General features: G+C 33.6%; 1 protein-coding gene and 1 pseudogene across 1 annotated transcript in view; one reads left to right on the forward strand and one right to left on the reverse strand.

The window, feature by feature from the left end:
* The window catches only part of JAK2 (Janus kinase 2), a 146904-nt gene that overhangs the window by 69295 nt on the left and 49856 nt on the right, over positions 1 to 27753 (reverse strand). Inside the window, exons 4-5 of the mRNA XM_037019023.2 lie at positions 11489 to 11612; positions 4536 to 4653 (exon numbers count right to left, since the gene is read on the reverse strand). Coding sequence (XP_036874918.1) covers positions 4536 to 4653; positions 11489 to 11612 — 242 coding nt within the window. The remainder of the gene's footprint in view (positions 1 to 4535; positions 4654 to 11488; positions 11613 to 27753) is intronic.
* On the forward strand, positions 14242 to 19169 carry LOC108395332 (elongation factor 1-alpha 1 pseudogene; annotated as a pseudogene).

Genomic DNA, 27753 nt, shown 5'->3' on the forward strand with positions numbered 1-27753 from the left:
CTTTGAAAATGAGGAAATTTTTGACGGACACAAAACAGAGTGAGAAAATAGAAGGAATGACAAAAAACAAAGCACAGAGCATGTTCAGAAATTCAACCAGTTTAGTTGGGGAAGACAATTTATATAAAGGAATAATATGGAGTAAAACTGTGAAATAACTTGGGGTCAGACTGTAGGTAGGTGCCCTTGAATGACCAGATCCTAGAAGCAACAGAGAACCATTTCCTTAAAGCATCAGTTTCTTTTTTCTTTTTTACTTGTTTATTCATTTTTTTCTTTTATTGAAGTATCATTGATACACAGTCTTACACAGCAGTTCGACAGTTACCCATATTATTAAATCCTCACCCTCTCTAGTGAAATTACTATCTATCAGTGTAGAAAGATGTTACAGAATCATTGACTATATTCCTAAAGCATCAGTTTCTTAAAGCACTGTGCCTCTTTCAATGGTAGAAGCAGTAAGGTTAGAAATGCTTTAAGAAAAAAAGTATATTCAGAAAGACTCTTTATGAGCCTGCTGTAATGGTTCAGATACAAGATAACAAGGATCTGGTACAGGAAACCAAAGATACAAAAGCAGTCTGAAAAAATTTAATAACTCAATACTTGTATAAAAAGAATGAATAAAAGGGAAAAACAAATTTCAATATTTTGATCTGGAATGATTTAGGGATATGGATACTAATTATATTTAACAGGTAATGGGAGAAAGAGTAGAGTATAAAAATCAATGATATTCTAAAATTAATAGCAATTTTCCTTATAAGAAAGGTAAGAGGTATAATATTAATTGAAATAACAATATTTAACCAAGGTTTTAAACTGAATAAGAGAAATATAGGGCTGCTTTCCATATCTTTATGTATGTATCTCCCTTTTTCTATGTGATAACTTATCTCATGATACACTAAAGTTTAAAATGAATTCTTAAAGAATAATTTTACTAAAGGAAATAAACATGCATTTTATTTGTTTATTAACTTTCTATTAACAAATTTCTACTAACAAATTAGAAAACATTTTATTATAATAGGATAGTAAACTATATTACTTAAAAGGCATAAACCATGAAATAACCAGTATAAACCAAATCAGAGATCTAAATGCTGGTAACACAAAATTAACTCAGGGAAGGAGTTAGATTCCTTTCTTTCAGTTTCAAACGTTTATTTCACCACATTTTTTTAAATGGGCAGGGATGTTATTCTGGTTAAGAATCACAGATAACTGATGGCTAAGTGGATTCTTTTTAATAGCTTGCTTTTGCTCAATATACTATATAAAACTAGAGGATAACAAATTCTATTCATGAGGATATTCTGGGGAACTCATTCCCAAAAGAATTATATGAAAAATCAGTGAGAGCAGCACTACACATGTAATCAACCAAATACCCATCACAGGAAAGTTACAAATGAGAGTTCCAAATGACAAAACATTTTAAACTACCCTTCCTTAAACATCACAGTTACATACCAATAAAATTTCATTTAATTAAAACTATAGAAAAGTAGTTTTTCACTGGGAGCTGACAACATTTGAAGAAATTTCATATGCATTCAGCTAGAAAAATTTTTTAAAGCTATAGTCACAAAATCAGAAATGAGCCAAAGAAAGAACATGAAGATCCATTCTTATTGCTGAATATATATGAATTAAAGTTTCTCCACACAGCAGCAGTTTATACATTTGCTGAGCAAACATATTTGATGATATAAAGACAATCCTCAGAATAAAATGAATTTAAAAGGGTATTTCACTTTTGGCTTTTATTTGCTTACCTTTCCCAAGTTTGTCTCCCTATAGTAGTGTCTTATAAACTTTAAAGATAGTTTAGTGGCCTAATTTTTTAGATATTTTAAGGTGTTAATGTATTCTTACATCCTGGTGACAGTACTAGTCAAATTTGCTTTATTTAGGCTACAATATGTATATAGTCTAACCTGATAACAATACAATCTGAGAATAAGTCAACCACTACCTTATATTCTGAACACAGATTTAGAGAAGTAGAAACATTAAGAAACAGAAAATTGCAAGTGGTGTTGTCTAGACACAATTTAGTTTCTATTGTGAAATTATTTTGCCATCCTAGATAAGAAAACCCTCTTAGGGAGAAAAAATTGGAAATCACCTTAAAGTTACCTAGATCAAAAGTATAAGCTATCACAATATTCATATGGGGTAAAACAGCTGAATAGTTTTGGAAAACTTTGCCTTACTAATGGAACTTAACTAGCAACCACAAAAATAAACCAGCTCTGTGACACAGATGAAATAATATAATTATAAAACCAGCAGAAAGTCATAACCTCATAGTACACTATTCTCAGAAGCCTTTTCTCTCCCTTTTCTTAACTGCTACTGAAAGAAAGGAAGCTGTATAAAAGTTGTTTGGTGGTCAAATGATTTTTGACAAGAGTGCCAAGACAATTTAATGGAGAAAAGACAGTCTTTTCAATGGACAGTGCTGGAAAAACTGGATATCCACATACAAATGAATGAAGTAGGACCCTTATCTTATACCATAATGGATCAAAGAACTAAACATGGGAGTTAAAACAATAAAATACTTATATGAAAAGATAGGGGTAAAGTTTCATGATATTAGAGTTGGCAATGATTTCTTTGATATGGCACAAAAGCACAGGTGACAGGAAAAAAACAGACAAATCAGGCTACCATTTTTAGTCAGAATTAAATTTTTTCTGTGAATCACAGAACACAACAGAATGAAAGGGCAACCTATGGAGTGGGAGAAAATATTTGCAAATCAAGTATTTGATAAAGGGTTAATCTCCAGAATAATAAAGAATACTTCCAACTTGACAACCCAAAAAACAAACAACCTGATTAAGAAGGGGCTAAGGACTTGAATAGAAATTTACCCAAACACAACATACAAATGGCCAACAAGCTTATGATAAATGCTCAACATCACTAATATTAGGGAAATGAAAATCAAAACCACAGTGAGATACCACTTCACACCTATCAGAATGGCTATTATAAAAAAAACAGCAAGGGTGTAGAGAAATTGGACTGTGTGCACTACTGGAAGGAATGTAAAATGGTGCAGCTGGAAAACAATGTGGCAGTTCCTCAAAAATTTAAAAACAGAATTACTATATGACCCAATAATTCCACTTCTCTGTATATATATCTATAGGAATTGAAAGCAGAGTCTCAAAGAGATATTTGTACACCCATGTTCACTGCAGTATTATTCACAAGAGACAAAAGGTAAAAACAACTGAAGTACCCATCAACAGATGAATGGATAAACTACACAATGGATTATTATTCAGTCTTAAAAAGCAGGTAATTCTGACTATGCTACAAAATGGATGAACCTTGAAGACACTATGCTAGGTGAAATAAGCATAGATAAAAGGGCAAAATTGTACAATTCCACTTATATGAGGTTCCTGGAACAGTCAAATTAAGAGACAGCAAGTAGAAAGGTTCTTACCAGGGGCTAGGAGCAGAGGGGAATTAGAAGTTATTGTTTAATGGGTACAAAGTTTCAGTTTAGGAATGTGAAAAATGTTCAGATAAATGATGGTGATGGTTGCACAACAATGTGAATGTACTTAATACCAGTGATCTGTCCACTTAAAAATGGTTAAAATGATAAATTTTATTAAATATATTTTATCACACACAAAAAAACTGATTGTGCTCTCATACCCCAAAAGAGGAAAATTTTTCAATGTATTGCTCACAAACTGAACTAGCCCTGTTAGACATCTTAGAAATATAAGCCATGAGGATTTGTAGGTTTATTTCCTATGATACTAGCACATCTGATTTATTACTCCTTAATCTCATACTTTGGGGATACCAAGAACATATTTTTATCCAAAAGCACTAACATCTTTTCTTTCTTTACTATCTACTTCTTAGTCTTGTAATATATGAAAAATAATAATTTAATGACAAAAAATTTCAATTACTACTTAAATAAAAGTAGTAAGAAAGCATTTAAAAATGTTCAAATACACTACAAAAATTTAATATAACAGTATTAGTAAACACGGCTCTCAGTACCAAGATCTAGCCACCCTCCTATGGGAAGCTACATAAACTACTGTAACTCACTTTTTATGCAATTACCTCCCTTACTTACATTTCACTAACCACTATTTATATCTGAAATGGTTCAGGAATTAAAAAAAAAAACTTCTGTAAAGAAATTTTACTATCTTATATTCCAGCCACTGATGTTTATATGAATCATAGTGTAAAACTCAGTCTAAACTTCAGGAAATCCATAAAATGATCTAAAGCACTAAAATAAGAAAATTCAAAAGGACCAATTCAATGAATTTTTATAAAATAAATTCTATTATCTATAAACTACAGGGTTAAAAATGAGTTGATAAATAGATTCAATTTTGTGAGTCTGTACCTTCTATATGTAAGACAGAACTTTAATTTTCCTCTATATGAAAATTTTCTTGACTAACAGATACTATGCAGCAAGACATTGATCCTTCAACACACGTGCAAATAATATATTATAATCATACCTGAGCAAAAAGGTAAGACATGACAAAGTCATCAAGAAGCGGGGCTTCAGTGCCACGAGAGACCCCGTGTCGGTAAGCTCTCTTGCTGCCGTTACAATACCAATAAGGAAAGTAAAACCTACAAGGTGATCAACACAGTCAGTCAGTCTCCAAGGAGCTCAAATGTAAAGATACTGCATATACATAGCCGCTTCAAGCATACTGAAAGGTATCATCCTGTAATCAGAAAACACAGCTAACAGTTGTTAAGTATACAAAAGGAAATCTGGATGAGACCATGGTGAAAAAAAATTGGCAGAAAATAAAAGAAACAAAAGTGTAAAATCAATATACAGCCTTCTTCCATGCACAGAATGGAGAAGCAATAAGAATTAGAGAAAGGCAGAAATAAAGTATTAACAAAAGAGTTTTTTAATGTTACTCCAGTTATATCAGTAGAGGAATGTGAAAATGCTAATTCAGTGTGAAAACAAATAATTGCTTTTAAGGAAATACAGGATAAAACTTGCCCCTCAAATGCACAAAAAATACCCATTGCTTTTTAAATTTATAGCTTTGAGATACAATTCATATACCTTAAAGCTCACTCATTTAAAGTGTACAAAATGTTTTTTAGTATATTTATTGTATTATACAAACATCACCACAATCTAATTTTAGAACATTTTCATCTCCCCTATAAAAGAAAATCCATATCCATTAACAGTCACACCCAAACTACTCCATCCACTCCCCAACCCTAAGTTACTACTAGTCTTTCAATGTCTATAAATTTGCCTGTTCTGTACATTTTACACAAATGAGTTCACATGGTATGAGGCCTTTTCTACCTTCTTTCACTTGGCATGTTTTTAAGGATCATCTATTTTACAGGATGTATCGGTGCTTCATTTCTTTTAATTGCCCAATTAATATTACATTGTATGGATATAACACATGTTGCTCATTCATTAATCACCTGATGGACATTTGGGCATTGTTTCCATCTCTTTGTTATTGTGAATAATACTGCTAAGGAACTGTTATGTACAAGGTATTTTTGTAGATATGTTTTTATTTCTCTTGCATATATTCCTAAGGGTGGAATTGCTGGATCTTATGGTAATTCTGTTTATCTTTTTGAGGAATGGTTTTCCAAAAGCAGTTGTATTATTTTACATTTCCAACAGCAGTGTATGAGCATCCCAAGAGTTCACATCCCTGTCAGCACTTGCACCAAGAATTTAGCTAAGTTACTCCATGTTATTACTGCCACAGAATCCATTTTGTCTGACCACCTTAAACTGACACTAGTCCTCTCATTCAAGTGCATGCCCTAGACAGCAGCCTGAAGCCTCAAGCAAATGTAAGCTCCTGATATGATTTCCCCAACTACTGCTGTGATCAGTAGTCTCCTCCGCTTCCCAGCATCCTCTTTTGCACCCCTTTGATAAGAACCACATGTGGCTTACAAAAACCCAGCTCTTTTGGTTTGAATTGGTGAATTGGGTCTTAACCCAGGAACCCCAAAGCACTCTACCTACAGACCCAATAAAGTCATATGCCCCAGGTCCTGCATTTCTCTGCCTGTACTCTGCACTGACCTCCCAGTGTGACTCCCTGAAATGTATTGGGTACTTCCTCCAAGACCATAATAAAATTTTCTATTTCAATCTCTCTGTGCTATACTGTTGAAGCACAGCTCAAAATCCAGAACCTTATGCTCAGCTTAATAAGTATTAATTTGACAAATTCATGATAACTTGTTATTGTCCATCTTCTATATTTTTGTCATCTGAGTGCATGAATTGGTATCCCATTGTGGGTTTTATTTCCATTTCTCCAATAATGATGCTGAACATCTTTTCACATGCTTATTTGCCATTTGTATGTCTTGTTTAGAGAAATGTCTATTAAAATCCTTTGCCCCTATTTTCATGGTTGGTTGTCATTGTATTGTTCATCTGCGAGAGTTCTTTATATGTTCTGCATATAAGACTTTTATCAAATATATGACTTACAAACATTTTCTTCCATTCCATGAACTGTCTATTCACATTCTTGACAGTATCCTTTGTTGTACAAACATATTTTGACGTATCTTAATTAATCTTATAGGTTTTATAGAGTCTTTATATAGAGCTTTATAGTTGTAATTCTTAGATTTAGGTTTATGATTCATTTTAAGTTACTTTTTTGTATATTGTGTGAGTTAGTGGTCCAACTTCATTACTTTACAAGTAGAAATCCAGCTGTCCCAGCACCATTTGTTGGAAAGACTATTCTTTCCCCATGAACTTTCTGGGTACCCTTATCAAAAATCAATTACCACAGTATCAGGGATTATTTTTGGACTTTCAAGTCTATTCTATTAATCTTTCTATTCTTAAGTCAGTATCACACTGTCTTGATGACTATAGTTGTGAAGTTTTGAAATTAAGAAGTGTGAACCTTCCAATTTTGTTATTTTTCAAGACTGTTTTGGCTACTCCAAGTCCTTTTAATTTTTGTATGAATTTTATGATTGATTAATTTCTGCAATAAGGACAGGATTTCAGTAAAGACTGCAGAGAATACACAGATCAATTTTAGAAGCATTGCCATCTTAAGTTTTCTAATCCGTAAACATGAGATACCTTTCCATTTAGTTAGGTGTTTCTTTAATTTCTTTCAATGGTGTTTTCTATTTCTCAGTGCACAAGTTTTGCACTTCTTTTGTTATGTTTATTCCTAAGTATTTTTCTTATGCTGTTGTAAATGGAATTGTTTTAATTTCACATTTAGATTGTTATAATCAACTATATAAAGTCTGATTTTTGTATACTGATCTACCCTTCAACCAGGCTGGGGTCATTTATTAGTTCTACCAGTTTATTAATTCCTTAGGATTTTTACATACAAGATCATATATACAAGACCTTGAAACAGAGAGAGTTTTACTTCTTTTCCAATATGGATGTCTTTTATTTCTTTCTCTTGCCTAATTTCCCTGGCTAGACTCTATGGCTTAGTGTTAAACAGAAGTGGCAAGAGCTGCTATCTTTATCATGTTCCAGATCTTTGGGAGAAAGCATTTCGTCTATCACCATCAAGTATAATGTTAGATTTGGGCTTTTCGTAGAGGCTTTTTATCAGATTGAAGAAGTTCCCTTCTATTCCTATTGTATTGAATATTTTTATCATGATAGGGTGTTGGATTTTGTCAGAAGTGGTTTTTGTGCCTACTGAGATGATATGGATTTGTTCCTTTATTCCACTAATATGGTGCATTATATTGATTCACTTGGGGATGTTAAAGCAACCATGTAATTCCCACCTGATCATGGTATATAAGTTGTTTTATACGTGGCTGGATTTGGTTTGTCAGTATTTTGTTGGAGATTTTTACACCTTCATTTATAAGGGATATTATAGTCTGTAGTCTTCTTATGGATGTCTTTGTCTGGAATTCGTATCAGGGTATTACTGAACTCACAGAATGAGCTGGAAGTATTGCCTCCTTTTCATTTTTTGTGAATAATTGGTATTGACTTTCCTTTCAATGGTTGGTAGAATTCACCATGGAAGCCATTTGGGGCTGGGTTTTTCTTGGTGGGAAGTTTTTTTAAATTACTAATTCAGTATCTTTACTCATTATAGGTCTAGTCAGACATTCTGTTTCTTCTTTTGTTAATTCCCATAGTTTGATCTTTCTAGGCATTTGTCTATTTCATTTTGGTTATAAAATCTGTTAGCATACAGTCATTCTATATAACCCTTTTTATTTCTGTAAGGTGATAGTGATGTTCCCTCTTTTATTCCTGGTTTAAATTACTAAACTCTTTTATCTTTATCAGTCTAGTTAAGGGTTTATCAATATTGTTGATCTATTTAAAGAACCAACTTTTAGTTTCTTGATTTTCTCTTGTTTTCTATTCTGTTTCATTTGTTTCTACTATGATCTTTATTATTTCCTTCCTTTAACTTGCTTTGAGTTTTATTTAATTTTTTTTCCTACTTCCTTATGGAGGAATGTTACTGATTTGAGAACTTTTTTCTTTTTTAATATAGGTGTTTACAACTATGAATTCTCTAAACATTGTTTTAGCTGCATACCCTACATTATGATATGTTTTGTTTTCATTTCAGTCATATCAAAGTTTTTTCTATTTTCCCTTATGATTTCTTCTTTGACAGATTAGTTACTTAGAGGCATGTTACTAATTACAATTTATTTGTGAATTTTCCAGTTTTCCTTCTGTTAGTAATTTCTAATTTAATTCTATTCTTGTCTGAGAATATGCTTTGTATGATTTCAGTCTTTTTAAATTTGCTGAGACTCATTTTTGTGGACCAACATATGATCTATCCTGGAGAATGCTCCATGTGCACTTGAGAAGAATGTTTATTGTGCTGTTGTTGGATGGAATGTACTATGTTTGTCTAGTTGGTTTATATGGTGTTCAAGTCTTCTGTTTCCACGCTGATCTCCTGTCTAGTTGTCCTAGCTATTACCGAAAGTGAGATATTGAAGTTTCTAATTGTTATTGTTGAATTGTCTGTTTTCCTCTTCAATTCTGTCAGTTGTTGCTTGATATATTTTGGAGCTCTGCGGTTAGATCCTATTTATAATAATTATAAAAAAAAGTTATGTTTTGTAATGGATTGACTCATATCATTATAAAATGTCCATTTGTCCATTTTGTCTTAAATTATATATGTATAAAATTAATATAGCTGTTCCAGTTCTCTTTGGTTACTGACTGCCTATATTTTTCAATCCTTTACTTCCAATTTATTTGCGTCTTTGACTGTAAGTGTGCCTCTTATAGATAGCATGTAGTTTATGTTTTTTAAATCTATTCCTCCAATCTCTGTCACTTGAGTGTTTAGTCCATTTACATTTAAGGCTATTACTATCAAGGTAGATTTATGTACATCTTTTCATTGTTTATTTTCTATATATCTTATGTCTTTTTTGTTCATCTATTCCTCCCTTACCACTTTCTTTGGTGTTAACGTAGGTAATTTCTAGTGAATTGTTTAAAGTCTCTTGCTGTTTCTTACACTACATATTTCTGAGTTATTTTCTTAGGAGTTTCCCAAGAAATTAAAATTAAGATTTTAACTTAAGCAATCTCATTCTTATTAATATCAAGTTGATTTTAATAGTATATAAAACTTTGTCCCATTTACTTTGTTCTATTGTTGTCATACAAATTACATCTTTATACATCATAAGCCCTTCAACACAGTTTCATAATTATTGTTCTTTTCTCTTGTTTTTGATATAACCCCTAGTTATGTAATAAAGGAAATAAAGAATAGGCTCTAAACAATTGGCAGGTGGAATTTTTAAAAGTTATATAAAGTCTCTTTTAGGCAGTTTCTGGTTAGACTTTCCTGGGAATTTTTGATTACAGACAGTTGGATAAATGCCCCCTTAGTTTAATAATAAGAGGAATTCAGGAATTTGGTAGGGGAAACATTTTTTAATTCTTGAGAAAAGCTCAGCAAACTATGGCTCAGAGGTCAATTAGGTCCACTGTCAGGTTTTATAAATGAAGTTTTACTGGAATATAATCATTCCCATTCAGATACTTACTGTCTACTGTTGCTTTCATGATGTAATAACAGAGTTGAATAGTTACAACAGGAACAGTAAGGCCTGCAAAGCCTAAAATATTTACTATCTGGACCTTCATAGAAAAAGAATGCAGAACTCTGTTCTACAGACATTTTAAAATAAAAAGATATACTTGCTAATTTCAGAAAGTATACTAATTACAGAAAGTGATAAAGAAAATATTCTTGATACTGATACTGTATCAATCATATGCAGAACGTAAAATGCTTCTTTAAATAACACAACTTTGTAAAATCTTAAGAATTGCATTAAAGTCTTATATTACTTTGTATAGTTTTAATCCTAGGTACCTTATATTTTTTGTTGCTGTTTTTAATTACTTCTCTTCTATTTGTTTGTGGTTTTTAGAAGTAGTTCATTTCTTAAGACATTGACCATATAGATCTAGCAGTCCACTGAATGCTTATTATTGATGCCAGTAGGTTTGTTCATATTTCCTATGTTGACAATCATATCATCTCCAAATAATGACTTTTTGCTTCCTTGTTCTCAACATTAAACATTTTGTTTATCTTGTCTTATTATACTGGCTAGGAACTCCACTAAAATCCTAAGCACTGATTATGGCTATCTTTGTTTTCTCTATTGTTCCAGATTTTAAAGAGACTGCTTCTAACATTTTACCATTTAAGAATATTATTGGCTACATGTTTTCTGTAGATACCCCTTATCATGGTAAGGACATTGCTCTTGAGTTTTAGTTTTTTAAGGTTTCCTTTTCTTTTCTTTTTAAAATTATAAATGAGTCCATATTTTCTTACTATGTAGCAAAGACTGTTTACATGGAATGATCTATTTCATAAGTAAAAGCTACAGATATATTTATTTCATCCTTTTGAGTAGATAATTTCCTCTGGGTTTCTCTAAATTGGTATTTCATATTATCACAAATTATTTAATAAACTAACATAATTTGAGGATGTAAACAAACACTGGCAAAAATCTTATTTTTCCTTCACTTTGACTTTTAAAACAAAAAGGTTATTTAAAAAGAAGAGATGTGAGATTACATTTTATTGCAGATAGTATCGGTTTCCTAGGAAATGAGCAATATTCCAATCATTCAGTATTTTGCTAGTAAAAGTCAATCTCATCCTTTCTAAAATTAATAATAGTAATCAATAAAACAGCATCACAACAGAGCAGCTTTATTCTCAGATCACTGTTGTTAAAAAACATGTATGAACACTTCCTCTACTGGAGAAATAGTCTTAAATGAAGAAGATTAAATGCAAATTAGTTTGTTCTCTGTTATTAAGTACCTTGCACTTAAAAAATAGGTTTTATAATTTTTCCCACATTTCCCTTTCATGAACCATTAAGTGAGTCACTTTATTGGAGAAAGTACCTTAATCTGTAGAGTACATTGTGCCTGGTTGATTCATCTATATGGAAGACATGATTAGGTGGATACCAGATCCTCTCTGTTTCACTCATTAAAGCAAACATACTATGATATACAGGTGTGATTCCTAGAAAAAGAAGCAGAAGAAGAAATGATAACTGATAGTTAAAAGAATATTTACATAAATAACACCTATAATTTGTAACATCTCTAAACATCTCTTAAAAACAGCACAAAATGCAGTAGCAGTTGAAATCTTTCAGTTCAACATGACTTACAATTGAATTTTTAATTTACTATCTTTTTACCCCCATATTTTAAAATGTGATTGATGAGATTCTTTAAGCAGACTTTGAAAAACATTTTATTCGATTTTTTTAGATGTGTTCTACAGAAAGGTTGATCCAAATTTGTGTGTTTTAACTGATAGTGAGGGTATCAAGTAACTAAAATATTTAGAAGTCATTGGATACTTTTAAAAGAACAGTGAAAGAGTTTTATTTTAAAATGTCAAGTTTTACACAATACACTAGTAATTATATCCTCTGGACTGTTTAAACTTATAGTGAAAAATTTTTAATGTCGACTTAAAATGCAAGGCTGTGTGAATTTTTTTTTTGAAGATATTTTAGAAGTCACATTAACAAAAAGTTGATGGCCACTGAGCTTTTAAAATGCAAATAGAACTAAGCCAGACAATGCATATTATTTCCAAACACATACAGAACATTCACACATAAACACACAAACACAGACCAATCATGTGGAGGCTGTAAACAAAAATACCAGAGAATAATCACACATACCATTTTCTCCAACCACACTTCAGTTAAATCAAAAATATTTTTTTAAATCTTTTAATCCCATATATTTGAAAACATAAGCTTCACAGAAAAGAAAAGTATTTTAATTCTAGTGATGTTTTCATTATTTTCCACCGTAGGCAAAATGACACTAACTTGACAACAAAGACTTAACATTTTTATTTAAATTATTAACATAACTGTTAACTCACAGATATGTAATAATTTCAGTAAGTTGTATATAGAAACATTATTCAGTAACAATTTTTAAACTGTATCCTTCCATTCATGTATTTGTACTTCTAAATATTTCACAAGTCATAGAAGAAATTAAAGCAGAAATTAGAAAGCATTCATACTGAATGATGATCAATACTACATATTAAAAATTATGGAATATAACATGATCTTCAAGAAAGAAAACTGTGCTTTAATCTGTTTATATTAGAAAATAACAGAGAATGATCTAAGTAATCTAATTCCATACCTTAGAAAATCTCAACACAATATTCCCAAAGACAGTTGAAAGGACATGATAGAGTAGAAGTTATTAGGCAATAAATAGTCACTGAAGAGAACCAATAATATTAAAGCTGATTATCTGCAATAACTAACAAAATAAACAAGTCTTAATCAAGTCTGATCAAGGGAGAAAAAAAGGAACAGATAAACACTAAGAATTTAAGTAAACTTATAGGTTATAAAGACAAAAAATGATAGAATTATGCCAACAAATTTGAAAACAGACAATATTTTTAAACACATAACTTTAAAAAATGGATTCAAAAATAAGAAACTTCAAAAGAACCATTAAAGAATCTACCTACTTTTTAAAAAATGGAGTCTAAAGAAGGAGGAAAAAGGCAGAATGAGAAAAAAGAGATGAAAAACCACACTCTCAGGTGGATAAAAATTATGCTTGAGTTCAACTAAACATGAAAGACAAATTCTGATCTCAAGTACACTTTTTTGAAATAGAAAAACGAGAACAGAGAAATTCACATATTTTGTAGATTTAGTCTGACCATGACACCAAAATGAGAGACAAGATATCATAAAAAGATCAACTCCCTTATTAAAAGATAAGAAAATCCTAAATATTAGCAAACCAAATCCAACAATTTTTTTAACAAATTAAGGTAAAGTTCATTTATCCTAAGATTGCGTAGATAGATAAATTAGAAAAATCTATTAATGTAAATCATCACATCAACATACTAGAGAAAAATCTGAAGTAAAATGGGAAATGATAAATTTGAAAAGCTATATAATTTAATATAAAATATAATATATACTGATAGATTTTCTATGCAAAGTATTACTTGAATATTTTATAATTAAAAAATCAGGAATAAAAAGACAAAATTTTTAAAAAGTGAACATGGCAAAAAATAGAACTAAGTTATTCACAGTACAGAAATCCACATGACAAATAAACATGTGAAAGGATGGAATAAAACTAGTATTGAAGGAAATATAAATAAAATTTATGTGATATCACCTTATACCCATTCAACTAACAAAAATAAGGATAATAACATCTAGTGTAGATTGAATTGTAGTGAAAAAGGTATCATGTTACATAATTGCTACAAATATGAATTGGTATAGCTTCTAAGAAAGCAATACCTTTATATTTTTGAAAAATCAATGTCAATGAAAATGTAAAATAACCTTTCAACCCAGTAAAGGAATCTCTCCTATATACTCCTGAAAGTGCAGTACAGTAGTCCTGTATAAATAGAAAGAAAATGTAAAGTCAGGAGCAGAAGATATTAAAAAATTGTGATAGTACAATCCATGCTGTGGACTATAACTCAATAAAAAGAATGAGTTAGTGAAAAAGTAATTGGCTTGAATAGATTTTTCATAATGTTTTTCATGAAAAAAGAAAAGAGCACACAGGGTTATATTATATGATTTCATTTTATAAAAGAGTGACCTAAAATCCCAATGACTGTATGTACAGGAGGGAGGGAGATTATGTGTCCATACATGTTTATACGATCATGGAGAAAACTACGGAAGGATTCACAACAAATTATTGCTTGAGTTACCAGGATGGGACTAAGAGAAAAGGAAGACAAGAGTACAGTGGAAAAGAAACTTCTTTTTAAAAAAGAATTCACTAAATAAAAAGAGTGAGCCCTCGTGTCAAAAAGAAAGAAAAGTGAAAGAAAAAAAAAGATACTATTCAATACCAAGATAAGGCTTCACCTTGTAAATTATCTTGAAATTATAGAGAATGATGGCTTGTTATTCTCCAAACTTTGAAATAACCATAAGGTGACAGGAAATAATGCCATTTAAATAATATGAGAAATAGATATCTTATTTCAAAAATACTCTTTTGATCAGGCTAATTCTGCACTGAAAAAATATTTTAAACTTGAAAATTTAAGTAACACCATCTACTCAATGTAAGTAGCTGACATCATAATCTCATGTCGCTGTGCCTTGCACATACTACTTCTTTTATCTAGAATATAACTTTGCTCCTCTAGCCACAAAATATTTTATAAAGCCAGTGTTCTAGGTACATAAGAGAGTGAGAGATGAAACTGCCCAGGAAGAGGGCATTAGAAGACCCAATATGAGATTTCCTTGAAAAAAGAAAATACTAGGAAGAAAACCTTACAAAAAAAACTAACATTTAGTTCATATGCAATCATGCAAATAAAATTGTGAATAGAACCATTATTCTTAGCATATGAGAATAGGGATTTTTTTTTAGAACGGACAGTGTCATGATTTTCAAACAGTAGCCTAATTACACAAAGCAGGAAAAGTGAATTCATATTGAAGAATCATCAGGATTTTTAAAAATGATGACTAATGACTTCTTAAAATAAGAATGCATACTTTAATTTATAATTATCAAAACAGGAAAGTGAATGTATCTAAATAAAATGGCACAAAGGAGTCAGAAAGGGGGAATATATGTAAAAGAAAAATGGTTAGGTCAGTCCTGCAAACAAATAACAAAAGACAGTGGTTATAGTCATGTTTAGTCATACCAATATGTTATTCCAAAATGGCAATTATATATTAGTACATATTTCAAGTTTTTTTAGTTCATGTTAATTTGGATTGTCCTAGAAAGGAAAGAAAGGTAGTAACCATATTTGAGATATACATTATATTGGAAAGAGAGGACTTCAAAGAAACCACAAAGTCATTTTTAACTCCTTTTCTTTCCCTACACAAGTCCAAATTATTTTTATTTACTAAAATCACTTCTTTGTGTTTCTTATTTTCCAAGTCATCACCAGAATTATGATTCAGTTTCATATCATTCTAGAGCAAAAATAGTCATCCTTCCACTAGTATTAGACTCCCTATTCTATCACAAGTTCAAGATGGGCAAATGAACTACAGATAATAAAAATAGTGCCCAACTTTAAGGATCTCAGTGTAGATGATACAGACAAGCCACTGGAGAATTATAATTCAAGAAGGTTAAGTGCAATGATAGTAAAGACCACAGAAAGCACACAAGTACAAAGGACAGGTAACAAAGATTCTTTGCATGACTCTGAACCTTCTCCCCCACAAAGCCCATCCATGTACTTCCTTGTAGAATGCAGTTTTATCAAGAATCCTGTTAAATGCACTGAGCAAGAGTTCCTTATCTTTGATATCTGATCAAACTCCTCATCACTACTATCCCCCAAATGATATTTAATCACCCTGGCCTGCCTTAAGCTCCAATGCCCCCAAACTTGATGTATCCTCTTAGTAAGTTCCCAATCACCAATGCCCCCAGCCAAGTTGCTCCTTGGATGTACATCCCCACTTACCAAGTTGAATTCAGAGTTAAGCACACTTCTATATTGAAGTCTATTCCCCTAATAGTTTTGTTAATCCATCATCACCACTTTAACTTCTGTCTGGCTCTATTTTGCTTTGAGGTTAAAAAATTTATCAAGAGGGTCAAGTGGAGTAAAGACTTCAACGAAGGCTCCTGAAGAAGTAATGCATAAGCTGAAAGCATGTGAGGATTTAGCTGTCCTAAGTAATTGTAGGCAGTGTACATAAAATGTGGATGGGCATGGAGGATTGGTTACAAATGCTCCTTCAGCTAAAATAGCTACACAGAACACAGAGGTGCTATACAGCACAGAGTTACAGAGAAGATGAGCATATAACCTGGCTAGACCAAGATAGTTTTGGTTTATGCCTTCTGTTCCAGCATAATTATTAATAGTATACCTTCTCATCTCAAAAGTGTCACAGTTTGAATAGTGGTAACCTACTTATACAATATCACCTTAAAATCAGATATGGGTTAAGTACATTTACTAGTCACATGTACTTGTCATAGTTAATCTCTCTATGGACTATGTTTCACCATCCATAGGAAAGGACAAGAAAACTGAGGTCATAGGATAGTTGGAAGAATAAAAGGTGATAATATGAATAAAGTGCAGAGCAAAGTATATGGCATGTGACATGGGTCCATGACAAGGGTCCCAGGAGTATATTCTAAATGGGCTTGTAAGCTATATAAAGTTTTTTAGTTTCCACTAAGTAAGTTACACCAGTACTTTCTAATTTTAATGTATATAAGAATAACCTGGAGATTGAATTAAAATACAGACTCTTATTCATTGATTCTGGGATGGGGCCCAAGATACTGCATTTATAGAATCCATAGATAGGATTAGTTAATACAAAGATAAGTCAATAAAAATATACTCAAATTGAAGCACCAAAAAATAAGGATGAAAAAATTGAATAGAGTATAAAAGGCACGTGAGCCAAGTTAAACAGACCTAATTTACATGTAATTGAAGAAATAATAGCCAAGAATTTTTCAAAGCTAAACAAAGACCATGGACACTGACCTATAAATTCAGCAAGCTCAGAGAGCCCCTCACACTATAAAAAGAAATAAAGTAATACAGGTACACCATAGTCAAATTGCTGAAGATGAACAACAGAGAGAAAAACTGGAAAATTCACAAACATGTGAAAATTAAACACACACTGACACAACAGATCAAAGAAGAAATCACAAGGGAAATTAAGCACTACAGTGGGACAAATGAAAATGAAAACACAACATACCAAAACTTATGGGATGCAGTGAAACCAGAGGAAGAGGGAAAATTATAGCTATAAATACCTACATTAAAAAAAATAGTGAACTTTTTTTTTTCTGCAATAGGTTTGCCACCAGAACTCAGATATCGGGAAAACCACTGCTAAGTCAAAACCAAAATAGCAAAGGAAAAAATACATCAACATTGTCGTCGCTGGACACACAGATTTTGGACAAAACTACCACTACTGGCCATCTGATCTACAAATGCAGTGGAATCAACAAAAGAATAATTGAAAAATCTGAGGAGCTGCTGAGATGGGGAATGGCTCCTTAAAGTATGCCTGGGTCTTAGGTAAACTGAAAGCTGAATGTGAGCATGGTATCACCACTGATATCCCCTGTGGAAATCTGAGAACAGCAAGGATTGCATGACCATCATTGATCCCCTGGGACACCCAGACATTATCAAAAACATGGTCACACGCACATCTCAGGCCAACTGTGCCATCCCGATCACTGCTGCTGGTGTTGCTGAACCTGAAGTAGGGTCTCCACGCAGACCTGTGAGCATGCCCTGCTGGCTTACATGCCGCTTGTGAAACAGCCAACTGCTGGAGTTAACAAAATGGATTCCACTGAGCCACACTACAGCCAGAAAAGATACGAAGAAATCATTAAGGAAGTCAGCACCCACATTAAGAAAACTGGCTGGAGCCCTGACACAGTAGCATGTGTGCCAATTTCTAGTTGGAACAGTGATGACATGCTAGAGCCAAGAGCTAACATACCTTGGTTCCAGGGATGGAAAGTCACCTGTAAAGATGCCAGTGCCAGTGGAACCACACTGTTTGAGGCTCTGATTGCATCCTGCCACCAATGTGTCCAACTAACAACTCATTGCAACTGCCCCTCCAAGATGTCTACAAAATTGGTGGTATTAGTACCGTCCCTGTAGGCCAAGCAGAGACTAGTGTTTCCAACCTGCATGGTGATCACCTTTGCTTCAGTCACTTTTACAACTGAAGCAAAGTCTGTTGAAATGCACCATGAAGCTTTGAGCAAGCTCTTCCTGGGGACAATATGGGCTTCAATGTCAAGAACATATCTCTCAAAGATGTTCATTGTGGCAATGCGACCAGTGATAATAAAAATTATTGCGAACAATTCATTAACTTCAATAAAATGGAAAAATTCCTACAAAAACACAATCAAAACTGATTAAAGAAGAAACAGAAACTATAAACAGACCGATAAGACATAAAGGCATTGAATCCATAATAAAAATTTTTCAACAAAGAAAAACCCAGGACTAGATGGCTTCACTTACAGATTTTATTAATCATTTAAAGAAATAACCAAAATCTATCTCAGAATCATCAAAAAAAAATAAGAGGAAATGCTTCTTAAATCACTCAGCAACTACAAATCAGGCCAGCATTAAACTGACAGCAAAGCAAAACAAAGACACTACAAAAAAATTACACACCAATATTCCTGATAAATATGCATGCAAATTTCTTCAACAAAACAGTAGCAAACCATATTCAGCAAAACATTAAGATGATTATATACCATGACCAGGGGGAATTTATCCCAAGAATAAAAGGGTGGTTCAACATAGGAAAATAAACAATGTAATAAAGGAAAAAAAAAACATTATAATCTCAATATATATATAAAAAGTGTGAGAAAATCCAAAATTACTTTATGGCTTAAAAAATAAACTAGAAAGAGAAGGGAACTTTCTTGATCTGATTACGGGCACTTATATAATACCTATACATAACATAAAGTCATAAACATGGTCAGGGAGCTACAAAAAAATATTCAAGAGCTAAGGGAGGACTTCAACAAAGAGATAAAAACTTTGAAAAACAGAGTATAAGGAATGAAACGTACAATGGAAGGATTTAAAAGATTAGATGAGGTAGAGGACACAGTAAATGAAATAGAAATAAGAGAACAGAAGACAAAAGAGGCTAAGGCACAGAGAAAAAAAAGGATCTCTAGGAATAAAAGAATATTAAGACAGTTCTGTGACCAATCCAAACATAACAATATTTGCATTATTGGGGTACCAGAAAAGAAGAGAGAGACATAGGGACAGAAAGTCTCTGAGAAATAATTGCTGAAAACTTCCCCAATCTGGGGAAGGACATAGGCACTAAGGTCCTGGAAGTGCAAAAATCTCCCAACAGAAGGAACTCTAGGAAGACAACACTAAGATATATGATAATTAAAATGACAAAGATCAAGGACAAGAAGAGAGTACTGAAAACAACCAGAGAGAGAAAAATAATCACTTATAAAGGAAACTCCATCAGGCTATCAGCAAACTTCTCAGCAGAAACCTTACATGCCAGAAGGGAGTGGCACAATATATTTAACGGAAGGAAATGGAAAGAATTCCAACCAAGAATATGCTACCCAGTAAGATTATCATTTAAATTTGAAGCAGAGATTAAACAATTCCCAGAGAAGCAAAAATTGAGGGAATTCACCACAACCAAAATATCTCTACAAGATATTTTAAGTAACTGGTCTAGGTGGAGGTGCTCATAAGGTTAAATAGCTGTCACTAGAGAAACTAAAGCCAAAGTAAAGGTAGTAGACAAATTAATTACTAAGCAAATAAAAAATTAAGTCAACTATTCACAAAGTCAGTCAAGGGATACACAGACTGTAGAATATGACACCTAATATACAAAGAGTGGGGGAGGAAGAAGAGGAGGGAAAAAAAGAACCTTTAGATTGTGTTTCAAATAGAGTAGTAAGTGAGTTAAGATACACTGTTAGATAATAGGAAGCTATCCTTGAACCTTTGGTAAACACAATCTAAAGCCTACAATAGAAATAAGTACATATCTATCAATAATCACCCTAAATGTAAATGGACTGAACACACCAATCAAAAGACATAGAGTGGCAGAACAGATAAGGAAACAAGACCCATCTATATGCTACCTACAAGAGACTCATTTCAGACCCAAAGACATACAGTGATAGTGTGAAGGTATGGAAAAAGATATTTCATGCCAATAACAGGGGGAAAAAACAGGAGAAGCTGTACTTCTACCAGACAAAATTTATTTCAAAACACAAAAAGTAACAAGAGCCAAAGAAGGACATCACATAATAAAGGGGTCAGTCCAACAAGAGGACATAACCATTATAAATATCTACGTACCCAATATAGCAGCACCTGAAAATGTGAAAAAACTACTAACAGAATTAAAGGGGGAAGTAGAATGCAACACACTCATTTTAGGAGACTTCCACACACCACTCACACCAAAAGACAGATAAACCAGACTTAACATAAGTAAGAAGCAGTGGCACTGAACAACACATTACAACAGATGGACCTTGCAGACATCTACAGAACACTCCACCCAAAAGCAGCAGGACACACATTTTTCTCAAGTATACATGGAACATTTTCCAGAATAGATCACATGCCAGGCCACAAAAGAGCTTCCATAAATACAAAAAGATTGAAATTTTGCCAACCAGGTTCTCAGAGCACACAGGTAGTTATGAAACTAGAAGTAAGTAATGCAAAGAAAACAAAACAGCCCACAAACACATGGAGGCTTAACAACATGCTCCTAAATAATCAATGGATCAGTGACCAAATTAAAACAGAGATCAAGCAATATATGGAGACAACTGAAAACGATAACTCAACACTCCAAAACCTGTGGGATACAGTAAAGGCAGTTCTAAGAGTAAAGTATATAGAAATACAGGATAACCTCAAGAAGCAAGAACAATCCCAAAGGAACAGTTATACTCACAATTAATGAAACTAGAAAAAGAAGAAGAAAATGTGACCCAAAGTCAGTAAAACAAGGGACATAAAAAAGTTTAAAACAGAAATAAATAAAATTGAGAAAAATACAACAATAGAAAGAACCCATGAAAATAGGAGCTGGTTCTTCCAGTAAATAAACGAAATAGAAAACTCTTGGCCTGACTTATCAAGAAAAAATGAGTGTACAAATATAAACAGAAGCAGAAATCACTCTGGACACCACAAAAATACAAAGAATTATTAGAGAACATCATGAAAAATTATATGCTAGCAAATTGGATAACTTAGAAGAAATGGACAACTTTCTAGAAAAACACAACCTCCAAGACTGACAAAAAAGAAACAGAAATTCCAAACAGAACAATTACCAGCAATGAACTCAAACTGGTAATAAAAAAACTACCTAACAACAAAATGCCTGTACCAGATGGCTTAAGGCTGAAATTCTTTTTTATTAAGGTATGATTGGTATACACTCTCATGCAGGTTTCACATGAAAAAACAATGTGGTTACTACATTTACCCATATCATCATGTTCCCACCCATACCCCCAATGCAGTCACCATCCATCAGTGTAGTAAGATGCCACAGATCCACTATGTACCTTGTCTGTGCTACATTGTTCTCCCTGTGATCCCCCACACCACGTGTCCTAAACATAATACCCCTCACTCCCATTCTCACTCACTCCTCACCTACCGACCCACACCCCTCCCCTTTGGTAACCACTAGTTCATTCTTGGAGTCTTCGAGTCTGCTCCTATTTTGTTCCTTCAGTTTTCCTTCATTGTTATACTCCACAAATGAGGGAAATCATTTGGCATCTGCCTTTCTCCACTTGGCTTATTTCACTGAGCATAATGTCCTCCAGTTCCAGCCATGTTGTTGCAAATGGGAGAATTTGTTTCTTTCTTATGGCCTAATAGTATTCCATTGTGTATATGTACCGCATCTTCTTTATCCATTCATCTACTGATGGACACTTAGGTTGCTTCCATTTCTTCACTATTATAAATAGTGTGGTGATAAACATAGGGGTGCATATGTCTTTTTCAAACTGGGCTCCTGCATTCTTAGGGTAATTTCTTAGGAGTGGAATTCCTGTGTCATGTGTTATTCCTATTTTGAGGAACCTCCATACTGCTTTGCACAATGATTGAACTACCTTACATTCCCACCAGCAGTGTAGGAGGGTTCCCCTTTCTCCGCATGCTTGCCAGAATTTGTTGTTCTTAGTCTTTTTGATGCTGGTCATCCTTACTGGTGTGAGGTGATATCTCATTGTGGTTTTAATTTACTTCCCTGATGATTAGTGATGGGGAGCATCTTTCACATATCTGTTGGCCATCTGAATTTCTTCTTTGGAGAACTGTCTCTTCATATCCTCTGCCCATTTTTTAATCAGGTGACTTGATTTTTGGGTGTTGAGGCATGTAAGATCTTTGTATATTTTGGATGTTAACCCCTTGTCGGATATGTCATTTACAAATATATTCTCCCATACTGTAGAATGCCTTTTTGTTCTGTTGATGGTGTCCTTTGCTGTACAGAAACTTTTGAGTTTGATGTAGTCCCACGAGTTCATTATTGCTTTTGTTTCCCTTGCTCAAGGAGATGCATTCAGGAAGAAGTTGCTCATGCTTATATTCAGGAGATGGTTGCCTATGTTGTCTTCTAAGAGTTTTATGGTTTCATGACTTACATTCAAGTCTTTGAGCCCTTTCTAGTTTACTTTTGTGTATGGGGTTAAACAATAATCCAGTTTCATTCTCTTGCATGTAGCTGTCCAGTTTTGCCAACACCAGCTGTTGAAGAGGCTGTCATTTTCCCATTCTATATCCATGGCTTCTTTATTGTATATTAATTGACCATATATGGTTGGGTTTATATCAGGGCTCTCTAGTCTGTTCCATTGATCTATGGGTCTGTTCTTGTGTCAGTATCAAATTGTCTTGATTATTGTGGCTTTGTAGTAGAGCTTGAAGTTGGGGAGCATAATGCCCCCAGCTTTATTCTTCCTTCTCAGAACTGCTTTGGCTAGTTGAAGTTTTTTGTGGTTCCATATGAATATTAAAACAATTTTCTCTAGTTCACTGAAGAATGCTGTTGGTATTTTGCTAGGAATTGCACTGAATTTATAGATTGCTTGAGGCAGGATGGCCATTCTGACAATATTAATTATTCCTATCCATGAGCACGGAATGTGTTGCCATTTATTGCTATTTTCTTTAATTTCTCTCATGAGTGTCTTGTAGTTTTCAGGGTATAGGTCTTTCACATCCATGGTTACGTTTATTCCTAAGTTATTTTATTCTTTTTGATGCAATTGTGAATGGAATTGTTTTCCTGATTTCTCTCTCTGCTAGTTCATTATTAGTGTATAGGAATGCAACAGATTTCCGTGTGTTAATTTTGTATTCTGGAACTTTGCTGAATTCAGATATTAGTTCTAGTAGTTTCAGAGTGGATTCTTTAGGGTTTTTTATGTACAATATCATGTAATCTGCAAACAGGGACAGTTTAACTTCCTCCTTGACAATATGGATGCCTTTTATTTCTTTGTGTTGTCTAATTGCCATGGCTAGGACCTCCAGTAGTATGTTGAACTGAAGTGAGGAAAGTGAAAGTGGGCATCCTTGTCTTGTTCCCGATCTTAAAGGAAAAACTTTCAGTGTCTTGCTGTTAAGTATGACTGTGGGTTTGTTATTTACTGCCTTTATTATGTTGAGGTACTTGCCATCTATACCCATTTTTTTGAGAGTTTTTATCATGAAAGGATGTTGAATTTTGTCAAATGCTTTTTCAGTGTCTTTGGAGATGATCGTGTGGTTTTTGTCCTTCTTTTTGTTGATGTGGTGGATGATCTTGATGGATTTTTGAATGTTGCACCATCCTTGCATCCCTGGCATAAATACCACTTGATCATGCTGGATAATCTTTTTGATGTATTTTTGAATTTGGTTTGCTAATATTTTGTTGAGTATTTTTGCATCTATGTTCATCAGGGATATTAATCTGTTATTTTCTTTTTTTGAGATGTCTTTGCCTGGTTCTGGTATTAGAGTGTTGCTGGCCTTGTAGAATGGGTTTGGAAGTATTTCCCCTTCTACTCTTTGGAAAACTTTAAGGAGGATCGGTATTAGGTCTTCACTAAATGTTTGATAAAATTCATCAGTGAAGCCATCTTGTCCACGTGTTTTGCTTTTAGGTAGTTTTCTGAATACCAGTTCGATTTCTTAGCTGGTAATTGGTCTATTTAGATTTTCTGTTTCTTCCTTGGTCAGTCTTGGAAGGTTGTGTTTTTCTAGAAAGTTGTCCATTTCTTCAAGGTTATCCAGTTTGTTACCATATAAATTTTCATAGTATTCTCTAATAACTCTTTGTATTTCTGTGGTGTCTGTAGTGATTGTTTCTTTCCCAATTCTGATTCTGTTTATGTGTGTAGACTCTCTTTTTTTCTTGTTAAGTCTGTCTAGGGGTTTATCTATTTTGTGTATTTTCTCAAAGAACCAGCTCCTGCTTTTATTGATTCTTTCTATTGTTTTATTCATCTCAATTTTATTTATTTCTGTTCTAATCTTTATTACATCCCTCCTTCTGCAGACTTTGGGCCTCATTTGTGCTTCTTTTTCTCATTTCATTAATTGTGAGTTTAGATTGCCTATATGGGATTGTTCTTCTTTCCTGAAGTAGGTGTCTATTGCAATATACTTTCCTCTTAGAACGGCCATGGCTGCATCGCACAGATTTTGCAGTGTTGAATTATTGTTGTCATTTGTCTCCACATATTGCTTAATCTCTGTTTTTATTTGGCCATTGATCCATTGGTTATTTAGGAGCATGTTGTGAAGCCTCCATGTATTTGTGGAATTTTTAATTTTCTGTCCTTTTTTTTTCTTAATTTTATTTTGGTATCATTAATCTACAATTACATGGAGGACATTATGTTCACTAGGCTCCTCCCCTCACCAAGTCCCCCCCACATACGCATTCACAGTCACTGTAAATCAACATACTAAGATGCTGTAAAATCACTACTTGTCTTCTTATTGTTGCACAGCCCTCCCCATGCCCACCTACACTATACATGTTAATCGTAATGCCCCCTTTCTTTTTTCCCACCCTTATCCCTCCCTTCCCACCCATCCTCTGCAGTCCCTTTCCCTTTGGTAACAGTTAGTCCATTCTTGGGTTCGGCGCTTCTCTGCTGTTTTGTTCCTTCAGTTTTCTTTTGTTCTTATATTACAAATATGAGTGAAATCATTTGGTACTTGTCTTTCTCCGCATGGCTTATTTCACTGAGCATAATACCCTCTAGCTTCATCCATGTTGTTGCAAATTGTAGGATTTGTTTTCTTCTTATGGCTGAATAATATTCCATTGGGTATATGTACCACTTCTTCTTTATCCATTCATCTACTGACGGACACTTAGGTTGCTTCCATTTCTTGGCTATTGTAAATAGTGCTGCAATAAACATAGGGTTGCATCTGTCTTTTTCAAACTTGATTGCTGCATCCTTAGGGTAAATTCCTAGGAGGGGAATTCCTGGGTCAAATGGTAAGTCTATTTTGAGCATTTTGAGGAACCTTCATATTGCTTTCCACAATGGTTGAACTAAGTTACATTCCCACCAGCAGTGTAGGAGGGTTCCCCTTTCTCCACAACCTCGCCAACATTTGTTGTTTATCTTTTGGATGGTAGCCATCCTTACTGGTGTGAGATGATATCTCGTGGTTTTAATTTGCATTTCTCTGATGACAAGCAATGTGGAGCACCTTTTCATGTGTCTGTCTGTTGGCCATCTGAATTTCTTCTTTAGAGAACTGTCTATTCAGCTTCTCTGCCCATTATTTAAATGGATTATTTGCTTTTTGTTTGTTGAGGTGTGTGAGCTCTTTATATATTTTGGATGTCAACCCTTTGTCAGATCTGTCATTTATGCATATATTCTCCCATACTGTAGGATACCTTTTTGTTGTATTGATGGTGTTCTTTGCTGTACAGAAGCTTTTCAGCTTGATATAGTCCCATTTATTCATTTTTGCTTTTGTTTCCCTTGCCCGGGAAGATATGTTTAAGAAGAGGTCACTCATGTTTATGTCCAAGAGACTTTTGCCTATGTTTTTTTCTAAGAGTTTTATGGTTTCATGACTTACATTCAAGTCTTTGATCCATTTCGAATTTACTTTTGTGTATGGGGTTAGACAGTGATCCAGTTTCATTCACTTACATGTAGCTGTCCAGTTTTGCCAGCACCATCTGTTAAAGAGACTGTCATTTCCCCATTGTATGTCCATGGTCCCTTTATCAAATATTAGTTGACCATATATGTTTGGGTTAATGTTCAGAGTCTCCATTCTGTTCCATTGGTCTGTGGCTCTGTTCTTGTGCCAGTACCAAATTGTCTTGATTACTGTGGTATTGTAGTAGAGCTTGAAGTTTGGGAGATCCACCCCACTTTATTCTTCCTTCTCAGGATTGCTTTGGCTATTCGGGATCTTTGGTGTTTCCATATGAATTTTTGAACTATTTGTTCCAGTTCATTGGACAATGCTGTTGGTAATTTGATAGGGATTGCATCGAATCTGTATATTGCTTTGGGCAGGATGGACATTTTGATGATATTGATGATATTAATTCTTCCTAGCCAGGAGCATGGGATGAGTTTCCATTTGTTAGTGACCTCTTTAATTTCTCTTAAGAGTGTCTTGCAGTTTTCAGGGTATAGGTCTTTCACTTCCAAGGTTAGGTTTATTCCGAATTGTCTTCCTGATTTCTGTTTCTATTAGTTTATTGTTAGTGTATAGGAAAGCCACAGATTTCTGTGTGATAATTTTGTATCCTGCAACTTTACTGACTTCCGATATTAGCTCGAGTAGTTTCAGAGTGGAGTCTTTAGGGTTTTTTATGTACAATATCATGTCATCTGCAAATAGTGACAGTTTAACTTCTTCTTTACCAATCTGGATTCCTTGTATTTCTTTGTTTTGTCTAATTGCCGTGGGTAGAACCTCCAGTTATGTTGAATAACCATGGGGAGAGTGGGCATCCCTGTCTTGTTCCCCATTGCAGAGGAAAAGCTTTCAGCTTATCGCTGTGCAGTATGATGTTGGCTGTGGGTTTATCATATATGGCCTTTATTATGTTGAGGTACTTGCCTTCTATACCCATTTTGTTGAGAGTTTTTAATTATGAATGGATGTTGAATTTTGTTGAATGCTTTTTCAGCATCTATGGAGATAATCATGTGGTTTTTGTCTTTCTTTTTGTTGATGTGGTGGATGATGTTGATGGATTTTCGAATGTTGTACCATCCTTGCATCCCTGGGATGAATCCCACTTGGTCATGGTGTGTGATTCTCTTGATGTATTTTTGAATTCAGTTTGCTAATATTTTGTAGAGTATTTTTGCATCTACATTCATCAGGGATATTGGTCTGTAGTTTTCGTTTTTTGTGGGGTCTTTGCCTGGTTTTGGTATTAGGGTGATGTTGGCTTCATAGACAGAGTTTGGGAGTATCCCCTCCTCTTCTATTTTTTGGAAAACTTTAAGGAGAATGGGTATTATGTCTTCTCTGTATGTCTGATAAAATTCCGAGG

Source organism: Manis javanica, chromosome 2 (assembly GCF_040802235.1).
Source record: "Manis javanica isolate MJ-LG chromosome 2, MJ_LKY, whole genome shotgun sequence".
In the NCBI taxonomy this organism is placed as follows: Eukaryota; Metazoa; Chordata; class Mammalia; order Pholidota; family Manidae; genus Manis; species Manis javanica.